Below are 15,233 nucleotides of genomic sequence, written 5' to 3'. Positions count from 1 at the left end.
TATTTTGTTACAAGTATACAGTATACGCCATATAATAAATAGCTACTACTTTATATAACTTCTCTGTTCATTGTAACTATCCAGGGATCTACCACAAATAGTTAGTTTGTGATCTTATCAATAATTTATATAACTCTATAATATTATGTATCCATTCATGTTTGTCTTCAAAAGTAATTTTTTTCTTAATTAATATTTTTAATTATGATTTTGAAGAATTATTTCTGCATTAGTGAGCATATTATTTATAATAATTTATAATATTTTTTATTTTTTATAAACTTAAAATATGATAATTTAAATTAGTATTTCAGTGATTTTTATACATCTAAAATGACCAAATTATAAAACTAATTTATGCTTAATATTTAAATACTAAATCAGTAATTTCTATTAAGTATTTAAATAGTTACGAAAACCCTGAGATTTTACAAGGTGACAGTAGTTTAAAGTTATGAGTAGGGATGATAAGTTATAGAAATTGCATATTTTTGTCCATAACTTCTATTTATAATAGCTATGCAAGCTAAAAATCTGTTCCATAACCTAGTGAGTTGATATAATATAATATGTGGTTTTTTTCGCAAATTTTGGAAAGTTTTTAAGAATAGCATATTAATTATTTTTATTTCAATCACATAAGCAAAATATTTGTTAATTTGCAAACTTCCACGTTGTTTTTATTTAGAGAGAACTGTAACATTTTAGTGAAACAATATCATACATTCTCAGATATTTAAATCAATCGTAAAATTGTCATTAAAAATTTAAATTATAAAATGTCACTGTTTCACATTAAAAAAAAAAAAGATTGGTGTCATAACCATTATCTGTATTAAATTATTCTGTATACAGCTTATTTTTACATTGTTGGTTGTAAACACCAGTTTTTATTGTAATTTTAAAGTATTGAGCAATTATTGTTTTATAAACCTAATATTATAATATTTTTTTTAATTACATAATGTAATAATATATTATATATATATTAACAATTAACAATATAAAGGCAAAGGAAATTAAAAGAAGAAAAAATTAAATTAAATATAATATGTTTCAAAGACAGAATGAGCAGTTAATACAAAATAATTAAAAAATGTATTAATAATTATAGAAAAAAAACTTAATTATTCCTGAAATTACTATTTTAAGATCAGTTATTAATGATGTTCCTGAATATACGATTGAAAATGTTCTAGTGAAATGCCCTATTGAAAATGTAGTACAATATTCAGATATACAAATTGCTTATATTTTTGTTAATAATCTAGTCGAACTACATCAATATTTGTCTGTCATTTCTAAAGCAAAAATGCTTTTATTCGGAAAAGTGTTACTTCAAAATATAAAAAAGTTTCAAATATCAAAGAATAAATTAGATGAATTACTTATTGTTCAAAATAATTGCAAGATACACTATGCAGTCTTCCGGAAATAGCCACAGTTTTAAAATTATTTTTTACTACTACCACTTTTATTCCAAAGACTTCAGCCAGAACGTTCGTTCACCGAATTAATATTAAAAAAAATGTCTAAAATGTACTATAGCACAAGCAGTGTTGTAAAGTATTTGAGTAAAAGTATTCAAATACTTTTTTTGGTATTGAATACTTTTTAAAATACTTTTATTTTTGAAGTATTTGAACGGTATTTTAAATACATTTTTTTACTATTGAATACTATTATATTGAATACTTTTTTTATTCCTTTAATTCTTTATTCATCGTCAAATAATAATAATATTATATATATTTATCATTTATGAACAATTCTATATAGGTTTTAGTTTTCGTCTATTAATAGCTTAACTAAATATTTTTTACTCCGAGAAACCGTCTGTCGACATTCGACGACAATCGCAACGGTACGTTTTCGGTACCTACCAATATATACCAATATACAAAAGAACAAATATGACAGATAAGCATTTTGAACAAATAATGTTCTTAAAATGTAACACTCAAATGTTCGATTAATATAATATATTATGAATGATTCAAAATTAAATTGATTTTTTCGTTCTGTATTTGAAAATTATTTCAAATACTTTACTGTAGATAGTATTTGGGTGGTATTTTAAATACTTTATTTTATAAGTATTTGAGTAATTACTCAAATACTTTTTAAAAGTATTTTTTACAGCACTGAATTCACAAGCTCATTTCTTAGGCTTAAGAGTTCTGAGTATTCAAAACGAGAGAATATGCAGTTAAGATACTTATAAATACGTTGGTTGAAAAGGTCGCCTAGAAGAATGGAATAAGACCTTTGATCACAGAAGTCAGAAATTTACGTAATATGTACTATATAACTACTAACTATCGCCTATCAACTACCATGAAGTGACTATAAATTAGGAACTAAAAATTATAACTAAAAAAATGTATGTACGTCAGTTTAATGTTTTGAAATCAAGAGGACGACGTGATAGCCGCATGCGTTGTATCCGTCTTACAAGTGCGTAACATGGCAAATTATACGCAAAGCAGAACACGTGTAGCTCCGTTAGCTTAAAAATTAGAGTAAATTTACCTCTTATAAAATCTAAAGGTAAGATTATTATCTAATAGACAACCCTAATGAGCTTTTTATTATATTTTAATTTTCAAGCCAGTTATGAGTACTTCAAAATTGTAAATTGTTTGTGCATTAATTGTATAATATCTTAGTCCGTGCCCTACATAGAGTAACAGTGCCCTATATGACCTATGATCGCCAATTCACGCGGTTGCGAATTCAGTGATTACACTATCAGACCGTGATAAATGATAATCAATATCCTATATACCCATTTTTTTTTTTTTGCTAAATGCTAATTCCAGATTCAAGATCCGGTATGTGCCATCCGGCATCCGGTACATTTTTTATTTTTTTATTTTTTGGTATATCAGTTCATTTTCCTAAAAATTAATAAATCGAATCCCAGTTCTACTTGACCATCGCACATTTTCTCAGAGTTTAACGAATCTAAATCATGACCGAAGATATCTAGGTAAATCGAGAGTAAGGTACTTAAACTGTTCTAGCATACCACTATCGGGGACAAGTGACGTGTAAGTAGTTTTATAAAGTGAGTAATATTTAAACCATGTAAATGGCCGAACGACTAGAACTCAGAAATCTGGTGATCGAGTCAGATTCACCGTCCACAAGTTCACCGGTTACGCCAAACGTGACGTCGTCCCCTAAAACACAAATAAAAATTCTTGGTTTACTGTTAGCTGCCATATCGTCATTATTTTTCTCTCTGAGTACGTTGATAGTTAAATGGCTTGACGACATAGACCCATTGGAATTGGCCGCCTTTCGTTTTGTCGGAATATTAATTCCCTCAGTACCCATATTGATTTACAATAAACAGAATCCATTTCCAAAAGGTCAACGACTCATGCTACTACTTCGTGCTTTTGCCGGCGCCACTTCAGTGTCTCTAATTTTTTATGCCATCAGACACATGCCCTTAGCCGACGCTTCAGTAATTGTATTCAGTGTGCCTGTCATAGTGGCAATATTTGCCAGAATATTTCTCAAGGAACCATGTGGACTGTTCCATTACTTCACATTATTCTTAACAATGATTGGAGTCTTATTGATCACAAGACCTCCTTTCTTATTTGGGCAGTCGACTAAACAATACAATATTTTAGGTCCATTAGCAGCTTTGTTATCTACATTTTTTGGAGCTATTGTTTATATACTACTCAGAGCTTTGAAGAACTTACATTTCAGTGTTATCATGGTGACGTTTGCCACTTATTCTATCATACAAACGACTAGCATGGCTTGGGCCACAGGAAACTTGTGTTGGCCAAAATGCGGTACTGAGAGAATTTTAGTAATTGCTTTAGGCGCATTCAGTTTTTCTGGACAAATGTTACTAACTATTGCAGCCCAACTCGAAGAAGCTGGATTGGTTGCTATTGCAAGGACTGTTGATGTGGTGTTTGCTTTTGTATGGCAGATAATATTTTTCAACGAGGTACCAAATATTTTCAGTATTATTGGTGCAGTGTTGGTGACTTCATCTGTTGTACTGATCGGCTTAAGGAAGTGGATGATGTCTATGCCGTCTACATCAAGCTTCAGAAAAAAATTTGGGTTTCTATTTTTATGACACCCACATATATTTTACTTATTGTTAAACTATTGATCTGCCTAGCACCAGTATTACTTAAAATAATTAAATCACTTTATGTTTGTTAAATGTATGCCTATTGTGAAATATTAACGTTTTGTGAAAACAAAAAAGTACAATTTAATCAGCTCAATCATAGTTTACACGCTTATTATATTTTAGTTGTGAATCTGAATGTATACCATTTTAAGACTTCTATTTTAGAAACAACAATTTGTGATCATTAATTATCTGATAAGTTTTTATTTTAAAAATAGATTAAAATTGAGTTTTTGACAATTATTTAAAACTAATTCAATTTTTATACTATTCTTTGAAGTGTAAGTTCATTTTTATAGAAGTATTTCGCATTCATTTTTTTATAATTTCATTGTATTTCAAGAAATATCAAACTTTAAATTATTGTTACCGAACAAATTTTTTATAATGAAAAATTGTATTTGTATGATTTTTAACAATGATCTGTATTTTAGTCCTTTTTATTTAAATGATTTTCAGTAAACTGATATTTCTAGTCAATAACATGTAATCCTTTGAGTTAATTTTAAATGTAAAATATAAGTATACTAATACGGATGAGGTTAAAATCGTATTTTTATTGTCATTATAATTAATTGTACAGTTCAAATATTATTTGAGTTACAAATTACATTTGACAATTGTTAACAGTATTATTAAATTATTTGTTCTTACACGCCTCAATAATGTATATGAATTAAAAACTACTTACAAATTAATATTTATTGTAACATAAATAATACACAGAATTATTTATAGTTCTATTGGTAATAGTTTTACTTTAGTTTCAAGATTATATAAAAATATAAGAATGATAATTTTGATTAATTAAAATTATTTATCTTGGTTGTTTTTAATTGTTACAAAAAAAAGTTTGTATTAAAATTTTAAAACTCTGTTTAATATAATTGTATTAGTTTTGAGTAAGACTGGTATAGTAATATTATATTGATATATTTATCATAAAAAGGTTGTTTTTATTTTGAGCAATTTACTTTTTTATAAGTTCTTGTTAAAAAAAAACCGGTCTTTACCCTGACAAACGCCATATAATTTAAACTACAAAAGTCAATATTGTGAATAAACTATAATATTACTGTAGTTCTGCTAACGCTCATTTGTGTTGGGCAGAGATTATATTAAATGAGATTATAAAAAAATAACGAATAGATATTATTTATCTAGAAGTTATAGACTGCAGTTAATTTGTACAAACCAAATAAGTACTATTGTATACGTTCAAATAAACGAAAAAATATGATCAGGGTCATCTATCCCCGTTGCTTCTATAGTTCTATGTATTAGAAAATGTATAAAAATGATTGACGTTTTTTAAAGATGCAAAAAACTAAATGTATAGATGTGCACAGGCTATCGTAAATTAGTTAATTTACGAAGCAAACAAAATTATACCGTTTTTCATGGTGGAGACTGAAGGCAATTTTGTATTACAAACCAAAAATACTAAATACAATTAAATGCAAAGGTAATAAAAAATTTTGGTTAGAGATAGTAATTCGTATTAAAAAAAACAGATTTTTATATAATGAACATAAAAATGAGATTAAAAAAAAATAATGGTCATTCCTCATTACTATCCCCCGAGGAACGCCGGGTTGTTGCCCTAGCTGTGTTCAGCTAGTAGATAATATAATATTATTAATTGTTTTAAATTTTTCTCGCAAACAAAATGTGTTGCCCGGCGAATTGTATAGGCAAATTAGGTACATTACTGAAGTATACAATAATAATATTGTCCATAACAACTACATTTGAGTTGTTCATTGGAATTTGAAAGTATGATAATTAATAAGATATCCGTAATAAGATAAATCAATAAAACATGAATTGTTATATTTATTTTTATCTGCATAAATTAAATTTGTTATCTTTATGTCCATGTAGATAACATTTCGCTAAAATGATCTTATCTTATCGAGATAATTTTTTAGTTATCTATTCCCAACACGGGAAGTCGACTCTGGATGGTGTTTCGTGTTTTCGACTTTCCTTGAAGAACATTAGAGTCTAATGGTTAGACAATTAATTCTCTAATGTAAAAATATGTTCATGGGTTTCGGGTGTATCCAAAATCTAAATCATAGGGTAATAAATAGCAAGCAACAATTTTATTAAATTAAATTTAATCTGTGATAATGGCGTTACATAATTAATTCAACAATTAAAAATGATTGGTTTTAAAACGTCTGGACCACGGTCCTAGAAGATAAGACCATGGTTCGGACTTTGGATTAATTATTATTATCATGAGTTATTAAACATAGATAGTAATTATGTAGGTATTTATTGGTTTGTCAGTTGTTACTTGTTATTTGTTCTAGTTTTCGGTGAAACGTGGATTCAACAAGTGTATTGGGTAGTTCAATTTTTTCAACACCATGGTCACATTAAAGTTTTATTATGACTTTTTGTCACAACCATGCAGAACTTTGTACATATTTATGAAGAAAACCAAAATCCCGTTTGAACCAAAACCAGTAAATTTGAGACAAGGTACATCTTAAATTAAAATAATATTTTACGCGACAGCTGACACAGGAGTAAATCTTATTTTCCATTTTGTCTTTTTATAGGAGAGCATCTCACTAAAGAATTTGTAAGCTTAAATCCGTTCAAGAAAGTACCTTTTATTGATGACAAGGGAACAGTTTTAATAGAAAGGTTATTATTTCCAAAAAATACAAAATATAATTTTAATAAAGTCTACTTAAATATTCTGTCTATTTAATTGTCAATAATTGGTTAGTTTACAATTTATAAATTTATGAAGTTCATGATCTAGAACTAGTTGTCTGTATAGAGTATTACATAGGGACAGAGAGTAGTACAAATTTTTAATATCACAATAATTATTTGTTTTTTTTAGTGTTTCAATATTACGTTATTTGTGTCGAACATATAACGTAGCTGACCATTGGTATCCCAAAGACATCCAAAGGCAGGCTCTTGTTGATCAATATTTAGAGTGGCAACATAATAATACTAGAGCTCATTGTACTGAGTATTTTCGGCACAAGGTAATGGTCGTTGATTTTATTACGTAGCTAATTATTATTCAATTTATTGTTTTCCGCTTAAAGGCATTATGGCCGCTAAAAACTGGCCGGGAAGCAAATACTGAAAAGGTTACAGTACTAGAAAATAGAATGATTGAAAATCTAAATTTATTAGAAAATATCTGGTTAAAAGATAAACCATTTTTGTGTGGAGATGAAATTTCTGTATCTGATCTTGTCGGTGCATGTGAAGTAGAACAACCAAGTAAAAAACTAATTTAATTATAACAGTGTGATATTTATGTTAAACATTTTTACTTAGGAATTGCTGGTTTTGATCCATTAGTGGATCGTCCAAATTTAACCAAATGGATAGCTAGAGTTCAATCAGAGTTTTCTCCTTATTACGAAGAAGCACATCAAGTAATCGAACAAACTGCTGATGAATACAAACGTTATGTCAATGAATTAAGTAAAAAAATTAGTTAATATTGTAGATTGATATTATTTAAAATTTATATTTTATTATAAAATCATTTAGTTATATAAATTTAAAACTTTATATAGGAATTTATATATATTAAATAATAAATTATAATATAATGTAATTTATCTCAATTTTAATTTTTCTACTTACCTTTGAAAATATATTTGTTTTTTATAATAAAATAAATTACTAAATAGTTTACATTTTCAAACCACTTAAGAGTATGTACTATGTAGTCAAATTTTTGAAAAATAAAGATTTTAATTCATTGTTTAAAAAAATAGTATCCATCACTGTATTGACAATGAACAAATATTGATATAAATTAAAATTTGCATAAACAAATGTTTAGATTCCTTAAATTAAAAATATCAAACATGTAAGTCTACAAAAAGGTCTCATTTATTCAATTAGATATACATAATAAGTTTACGGAGTGACTTATTTTTTTACAGAACCAGCATTTACTTTATTAAATTGGTATTATATAACTACAGATAGATAATACAAATACATTTAACATTCATATTTATTCATCTACTTCATAACCATGAGTTGTAGCATTCAATTTTGGATTGTGGAACAAAGTTTGGTCTCCATTTCCCCATGGGAATCGCTGAAAACAATATTAGTAATGGTGAAATTAATTTTTGGGTAAGGAACATGGTACAAATACAAGAAGTGTCAAGTAATATCAATAATGATTTAACAGGAAGTCCGGACTCATTTTTTTAACTGCCGAACAAAACGTCCAAAGATACAAATTAAAAGTATGAAAATATATTGTTAAAAATACAACTTTTGAACTTGACTTATACTTTTATATTGACAATTTTGTAAATGGACAATTTGTATTTTTAGACTTTTTTTAAATAGTCCTTTGACCTTTTGACTAATATAACCTATATAAATTATAAACATAGAAATTAATAAAGCTTAGAAATACCTTTGAAACTTATAGCCGTGTATATCAGGTCAATTGCTCAGGGCCTAAGGATTTTTTAATTTTTATATGTAAAAATTAGTATTTATTATTTAACTTATTGAACTTGTCTTCATGATATAATCAATTATTTTAGTATGATTTGATTAAACTTAATATTTTAATAATGAAGGTAGAATTGAAAATGCCAAGAAATTCTTGAATATCATTTATTGAAATAAGTCATAACCAGAAATTGCATCTAGTTAAACTGTGACATTGACAAAAAAAGATTTGGAAACAATTTGGTAATATGTCTCATTAAAAGTTAATCAGTGTGGATCATTTTGATAAAAGTTCAACAGGCCCCTCGAAAAAATATAGTCAGTACACTTAATACTCAACAACATGTTAACTAAGATTGAAATAATATTCTTAATTTATTCATCAGCGAATTGGAACTTGTATTCAGATAAGTAATACTCAAGCATATATACATACCCGAGTTCTGATGCGCAAATGTTCATATGGCACGAACTCTGGTCGCGATGAGTGTTTTTCGTGTTCCAAATGTCCGTTGATGCAGTAAATACTTGCCAACAAGCATCCCGGTAGTCCAATGAAATAGGTCACTTTCTTCCACAATGACAGACCTTGGAGGACCTCTGTAATTTAATTAAAACATAACGAGTAAGTACATATAAAAACCTTAGACAGTATGAAAACAGTAGAGTAACGCTAAAAATCCACTTGCCGGGTGAAGAGTGAGACTTGAGTTTGTCGGCAGTGAACTGCTCGTCCATGATGGCGCGCAATTGCCTGCCAGCAGAAAACTTCCGGGAGAACACCCTAACCGACATTTTGCCGTTCTTATTTAAAAAAAAAAATTTAAAAACGAACAAGCGAACGATCGTTTGCGCAGTAGAATTTTTTCGGAATGATTTGGTTTAAGACACCTATTTCCATAAGCAGGAATGAAAATGTTGAAATCATATGGAAGTTTTTTTTTTATCTTTTTGAAGGTTATGATAAGAACCAAACCATCGATGTCTCACCGATGTCTTGCACTGTTATCATTATAATTTTCCCACCACTTTTCATAATTTTCATTTCGTCGAAAGTCGAAACGGATTTACATAAATCTTGGTTGTCCGGCGATCGTTTTATAATCCGAGCTTTCCAAAGCGACAGAGGCTGGGATTTAACTGAACAATATGGCAAAATTAATATATTATCACAACTTATTGTCACAACCGTCCAGAGCATTGTACATGTTTTTTAAAAAAGCCGAAGTTCCATTCGAAGGAAAGGTCGTGGATTTACTGAAAGGTGAGTGAAGAGAGAACATCATATGATATAGGTAACTGTTACTTACATACTTCAACATAATATAATATAATGTATGTTGTAGGAGAACAGTTCACAGCCGAGTTTGAAGCCATAAATCCATTTAAAAAAGTACCAGTCGTCAACGCTAATGGATTTGTTCTTATTGAAAGGTAATGCATTTATTGTTTTAGACATGGCTGATATTATGATGTACAATACTATTATTAAATAATATATATACGTAGTATTGGTTATCGTAGTTATGTTAAACCAGTTAAAGGAAAGTCTATATACTCCGCGCCACGAGAGAAGGAACCCGTGTCCCGACCGAAACACTTTCGATTCCAAGCATCACCACAATTTGACATACACTAAATGGCAAAAAATTGGGGAATGCCTACAGTCTGCATGCGTGAAACGGGTTCCTTCTCTCGCGGCGCGGATTATATCACCGTATAAGAGAATATAATATAACTAGAGCACTTGTATGTGAGCGTTGAAGTTTGTGTTCATAATATGATTGATAAAATATAGTTTCTTATTTAACTTAGGCATGGGTATTAGAGACATTAAAATCACTAATATTCATGAGCATATTCTTTTTTCTGTGGCTTAGGTATTCACAAAAGTATCCGTAACACTAGGATACTGATAATAAAAAATTTTGTATTTCCAAAAAGAACTTTCTATTATGATTATAATTGTATTTCAATTTTTATTATAAGTAATAACATGACCTTACAGCATTAAAACTTCACAGTCGATCAGAAACTTCCGCTATCACTCTTCAACTAGCTCTATTAAGCTTATTATAACTTTTTTCATACAGGACTTACCTAGTCATACAGTATACTTACAACTAAATTATTGTTTCCATTATATATTTATATTTATTTAAAAATATTTTGAAAATTAAATCAACAACGATGTTGGTTAATTAACGGACATGTTGTATTAATAATTAATTAAGTATTAAAATGTTATAACTATAATATAAATCTAGTATTTGGTATTTAACGTAACTAAGAATATGGTTATTATTTTATAGCATAGCAATTTTGCGTTACATTTGTCGTACTTATAACGTGGCAGATCACTGGTACCCTAAGGACTCTGTGAAACAAGCACAAGTAGATGAATACCTTGAGTGGCAGCATACAAATACTAGAGCTGATTGTGCTCTCTATTATTTACATAAAGTATGGCTTAACATAGAAATCTTGTGTTTAATTTATAATATATATACTTCAGGTTTTGTGGCCAGTTATGAATGGAAAACCGGTAAATGAACAGAGAGTCGCTCAATTAGAAAAAAAAATGATCACAACTCTAGACCTAATAGAAAACGTTTGGCTGAAAAATAAAACGTTTTTGAGTGGAAATGAAATTTCCATTTCTGATATTATTGCTATTTGTGAAATCGATCAAACAAGTAAGTAGATTTTTTCACAAAATGAAATTTGATTAAACATGATTTTGAAATTTTTTTTTAGGAATAGCTGGTTACAATCCATATGCCAATCGTCCAAATTTATCTAATTGGAAAATGAGAACGGCAACATATTTAAGCCCGTATTATGAAGAGGCCAATGAAATACTTGAAATGCATGTTGCTAAATATAATAAAAAATATGGTAAATTAAATTCGCACATTTAATTTTACTTATTGTACAAATAATGTCTTGTGCAATATTGATTAAATGTAGTATAATATAGTTGCTTATGGTTCTTTTTGTATTTTGTATGAGAACACATTTTAAATGTTTTTATTTTTGTTCGTGTTAAGAGCCTTTGCTTGTTATTTTAGTAATTATAATTTTCATATGATATGGGAAATATTTTTATAGTTTATATTAATAGTTGGTTTTTATTTTATGAAAAAAACTTTTTTTGAATATCTTATGATCACCCTATTTAGGCATCAAGTATTATAAATTGGCATATGTCAATGTAATTTTATTTCTCCTCATATTTAATTTTTACATTTAGTGTTTTTTAACGGCACCAATGAAGATAATTTATATTTTTATTACCTTTATGGCTACATTTTTAACCATGTCTCATTTTTGTAAATTATAATTAGAGCGAGGACTTATAATCTCTTAAAATAGACAAAATATGTTGCTTATATTCTCTTAAAAGCTTGTATATATGCTATTTTATAAATTATTTTATATTATATTAATTTTTTTTTAATCAAAATATGTACTTATATGCAAAATTGCAAAACAAATTTAATAAATAATAACATTATATTTTTTAAACTTTGTTTTTAATGTTGAATTTATAAACGAAATTAACACACAAATGCAGCTATGCAAATTACTGTAATTTGGTAGTCACTAATCCATAGATTTTTATATATTTTTTAGAACATTTGATTTTTTTTTTTTGCCCAAATTGTTAATAAGTCGCAATAGGACACTAGATAATTTCCAATGTGGTGAAGCCACAAAGAAACGCAACTGCTCTGACGAATGCCATTTTACGACTTTTATATATAACTGCTATACCAGTCATGGTCATATTACAACTTGAATCAGTATGACTGCTATAGCAGTTACTGCCCGTCAACGCGTAGTATTCATCCTTTCAATTGTTGAATTGTATCACCTTAATGGCAGTGTTGTAGTTTTTATTAGGTACAGATAAATAAAAATTAGTAATTTTATTAATCAGCCTTTTGGTTTTCCTTAAATATGTAACGAATAATCGCAGATAGACTAGTATCTATATCTGTGGTTGAAATGTACATTTTTTTTTAATTCTTAGAAATATTTCGATACACATATTATTAATTAGTGAAATATGCAAAAATATGATTTTATTTGAATATATTTCCTCAACATCAAAATATGTACTTACAAGCAAAATAAAATTTTGTTGACATATCTTACACTCGTAGAAATGCATACATGCATTAAAAACATGTTTTTACATAAAAAGCCACACATAATTATGCCAATAATTTGAAACTTAACCCGGCCAGACAGTTTAATGCGAAGTCTTCAAATATAGGTATCGCTGTAAAATCAACAACAAATGCTACTTGTCGGGAAAAAAATTTGCAAATCTTCATGTCATTGTTCTTTCGTTGGCAATTTGGCTGTATTTTGTTTAGTTTTGACATTAAAAATGAAAATCTATAAACAGTGGCGCCAAAGTTTTTGAAATGTGTTCAAAACTTCACGTCCTCAATATCTCAACTATCTAATATAAAGGTACCCTAATATACAATTTGTTCATAATCAGGGCTTGAATATACTCGTGCTTATGATTAAGTTATGTTGTAAATAAAAAAAAAAACGTTATTAAAATGTTTTTTATACACCTACTTTAACTTGTCGCTCGTATCTTATAGCATAATTTATAACATGTATTTTTTATTATATCATAATGATTATTATACTCGAATACATAACTGAAAATGTTTAGTAGAGTTCACCATTCAATTTTTGATTGAGACCACAACTACTACACAATTCACACATAACCATAACGCCTTTCATAACCTCGGCATAAGTTTTTCGACTATATTATGAAAAAATTCTATACATCATTATTCAAAATGTCATTCAATGGAAGGTTATGAAATGTACACTATAGAGTTAACAAAGTGCCAGCTGTATAATTTAATAACACTGTCGGTTAGAAAATGAAAGTTGTTATTCCTAGTAACCCACTTGACCTTGAGGTTTATTGTTTTGTTTACAGTAAAATTTTGATTGTATTTGTAGTGATAACTTCAAATCATAAATTTAACACATCATAGTTCACAAATGAGGTTTTAGCACACACGGTTAGGTAAATAATAATAAAAACTAAAAATGTCAATCAACTTAAATGTATTGAAATGCATTGATGTCATATACAATTACTTATACACCTTTGAAAAATATAACATCCATAGATAATATTATATTTTTTAAAAAAAAAAAGGAAAAATATATATATTAAGAGAAAAGATAATCTACGATTAAAGAACGTAGACTATACGTTTCTGAACATTAGTTTTTAAATTTAATATCAATTATTAACGATGGCTTCCGATGAGCAATCAATTAGTATTTTGGAAAAAAAAAATAGAAAAAAAAAATTATAAGTAAAACCGTAGCAAGACATTGGGATTTGGGGAGGGAAGCGCGCTCGAATTTGATCACTTTCTGGTCGTCGGATGAGGCTTCAAGTTCTCTTCCTTCTTGTTGGTTTCAGTGTTTTGCAATTTAGTCGAGAGTTTCCTCGAGTGGCCGCTCGGATCGAAATGATTGGTGTGTTCACTGGCCTCTTTCTTGCTCCTATTCTTACCTGTAGTGACAAAAAAAAAAAAAAAAAACCACGTTAAAAAATGTACCTACCGCCTAGTAAAAACGTGGAAAGATCTGCGACATCGATAATATCGTTTGGTTCGCAATAAATAATAATAATAATATTACCGCTGTGTCCGCTGTTGACCAATTTGTCTTGGTCGTAGTTGTACTCGTCGTACTCATCTTCCACATTCGTGAGGGCAGACATGTTTGATTCTCGTCAGACAATAGATTTTCGTAATTGACTTGAGGACGTGCACGCTGACGGTTATATTCGACGGTTTCCGCGTTGTTTGTCTCGGGAGGTCGTGTGTGTGCGTTTGCGTCTGGTTTTTTTTTTTGTGTTATATTTTATGTTATGATTTCCATCCCCACTTGAAAATTGAAATCGACAGACCTCTTCCGCGAACGGTAAGTTGCCTCAGCCGGACGGTCAGCTGCTGTGCGCGCGCGGTAGATAACTCGCAGCAGTGTTGCCAACACAGGTGACCAGCCGTGTCGACGGCGACATGTTTTCTCGTGACGGGATGCATATTACCATTCTGCACATCAAATAAAACCCATACGGAAATACGGCTTTCTCATTGGTTTAACATGGCGCGAAAAAATATTTAAATTATTATTATTACTATTATCAATTAAATTAAATTATTACTTTGTTCTGTTGAAGCAGGTTCACTTTAATTAAATTATTAAATTATTTAACAATTATTTATCTTGTTACCAAACTTACCTAACTTTTAGTTATACTATAGATACTATACATTATATATATATGCTACTATATATTATACTAATAAGATGAAATGAGTTTATAACAATACCTTAAGGTAGTTAATTATTTATGATTTTCATGCATTTGCATATCAATCTTGCTAAATCGTGTTTAATTCTAGGTGACATAGAAATCCATTTCAAGGTACTGTGATTAAGTATGTGAAATTGTATGTTGCATATTTTTGCATATTTAGAGGTTTTTTTTAACTATTTGGGCATATTTATGCGTTTTTTCTATTTT

The 15,233-nt window shown here is 28.6% G+C and overlaps 4 protein-coding genes across 5 annotated transcripts; 2 read left to right on the top strand and 2 right to left on the bottom strand.

Annotated features, from left to right (window-relative positions):
- Positions 1-2,777: 2,777 nt before the first annotated feature.
- LOC100164339 (solute carrier family 35 member G1) lies at positions 2,778-4,510 on the top strand. Its single transcript, XM_001949546.5, has one exon. It carries the CDS (start codon positions 3,095-3,097, stop codon positions 4,112-4,114), a length of 1,020 nt encoding a protein of 339 aa, XP_001949581.1. The 5' UTR covers positions 2,778-3,094; the 3' UTR covers positions 4,115-4,510.
- Positions 4,511-6,436: 1,926 nt separating this feature from the next.
- On the top strand, positions 6,437-12,173 carry LOC100168419 (glutathione S-transferase, theta class-like). 2 transcript variants are annotated; one of them, XM_016801251.2, is made up of 10 exons: positions 6,437-6,667; positions 6,748-6,835; positions 7,041-7,191; positions 7,255-7,435; positions 7,493-7,656; positions 9,785-9,908; positions 9,991-10,078; positions 10,957-11,107; positions 11,160-11,340; positions 11,402-12,172. In XM_016801251.2, the coding sequence occupies exons 1-10, from the start codon at positions 6,553-6,555 to the stop codon at positions 11,563-11,565; spliced, it is 1,407 nt and encodes a 468-aa protein (XP_016656740.1). In that variant the 5' UTR covers positions 6,437-6,552; the 3' UTR covers positions 11,566-12,172. The 2 variants fall into 2 exon arrangements, with proteins under 2 accessions (XP_016656740.1, NP_001156289.1); NM_001162817.2 differs by lacking the exons at positions 6,437-6,667; positions 6,748-6,835; positions 7,041-7,191; positions 7,255-7,435; positions 7,493-7,656 and having other exon boundaries at positions 9,693-9,908; positions 11,402-12,173.
- Positions 8,038-9,554, bottom strand: ACYPI23643 (cytochrome c oxidase subunit 6A2, mitochondrial-like). Its single transcript, NM_001293424.1, has 3 exons — positions 9,334-9,554; positions 9,081-9,244; positions 8,038-8,273 (listed from the first exon to the last, which is right to left on the bottom strand). The coding sequence occupies exons 1-3, from the start codon at positions 9,437-9,439 to the stop codon at positions 8,187-8,189; spliced, it is 357 nt and encodes a 118-aa protein (NP_001280353.1). The 5' UTR covers positions 9,440-9,554; the 3' UTR covers positions 8,038-8,186.
- A 1,563-nt stretch (positions 12,174-13,736) lies between the features above and the next one.
- On the bottom strand, positions 13,737-14,611 carry LOC100159524 (nuclear protein 1). The gene is made up of 2 exons (XM_001949096.3): positions 14,342-14,611; positions 13,737-14,213 (listed from the first exon to the last, which is right to left on the bottom strand). The coding sequence occupies exons 1-2, from the start codon at positions 14,421-14,423 to the stop codon at positions 14,065-14,067; spliced, it is 231 nt and encodes a 76-aa protein (XP_001949131.1). The 5' UTR covers positions 14,424-14,611; the 3' UTR covers positions 13,737-14,064.
- Positions 14,612-15,233: the final 622 nt, after the last annotated feature.

The sequence above is a fragment of the Acyrthosiphon pisum genome, chromosome A2, assembly GCF_005508785.2.
Source record: "Acyrthosiphon pisum isolate AL4f chromosome A2, pea_aphid_22Mar2018_4r6ur, whole genome shotgun sequence".
NCBI lineage: Eukaryota > Metazoa > Arthropoda > Insecta > Hemiptera > Aphididae > Acyrthosiphon > Acyrthosiphon pisum.
Note: the sequence above shows the minus strand (reverse complement) of the source record. Positions and strands in the feature narration are given on the sequence as shown.

Coding starts and splice junctions, on each gene's coding strand:
- LOC100164339 (XM_001949546.5), top strand. CDS start 3,095: ATGGCCGAACGACTAGAACTCAGAAATCTGGTGATCGAGTCAGATTCA.
- ACYPI23643 (NM_001293424.1), bottom strand. CDS start 9,439: ATGTCGGTTAGGGTGTTCTCCCGGAAGTTTTCTGCTGGCAGGCAATTG. Junction 9,245..9,333: donor CAAGTCTCACTCTTCACCCG/GCAAGTGGATTT, acceptor ATTAAATTACAG/AGGTCCTCCAAGGTCTGTCA. Junction 8,274..9,080: donor ATTTGCGCATCAGAACTCGG/GTATGTATATAT, acceptor TATTGTTTTCAG/CGATTCCCATGGGGAAATGG.
- LOC100159524 (XM_001949096.3), bottom strand. CDS start 14,423: ATGTCTGCCCTCACGAATGTGGAAGATGAGTACGACGAGTACAACTAC. Junction 14,214..14,341: donor GGTCAACAGCGGACACAGCG/GTAATATTATTA, acceptor TTGTCACTACAG/GTAAGAATAGGAGCAAGAAA.
- LOC100168419 (XM_016801251.2), top strand. CDS start 6,553: ATGGTCACATTAAAGTTTTATTATGACTTTTTGTCACAACCATGCAGA. Junction 6,668..6,747: donor ACCAGTAAATTTGAGACAAG/GTACATCTTAAA, acceptor GTCTTTTTATAG/GAGAGCATCTCACTAAAGAA. Junction 9,909..9,990: donor GGTCGTGGATTTACTGAAAG/GTGAGTGAAGAG, acceptor TGTATGTTGTAG/GAGAACAGTTCACAGCCGAG.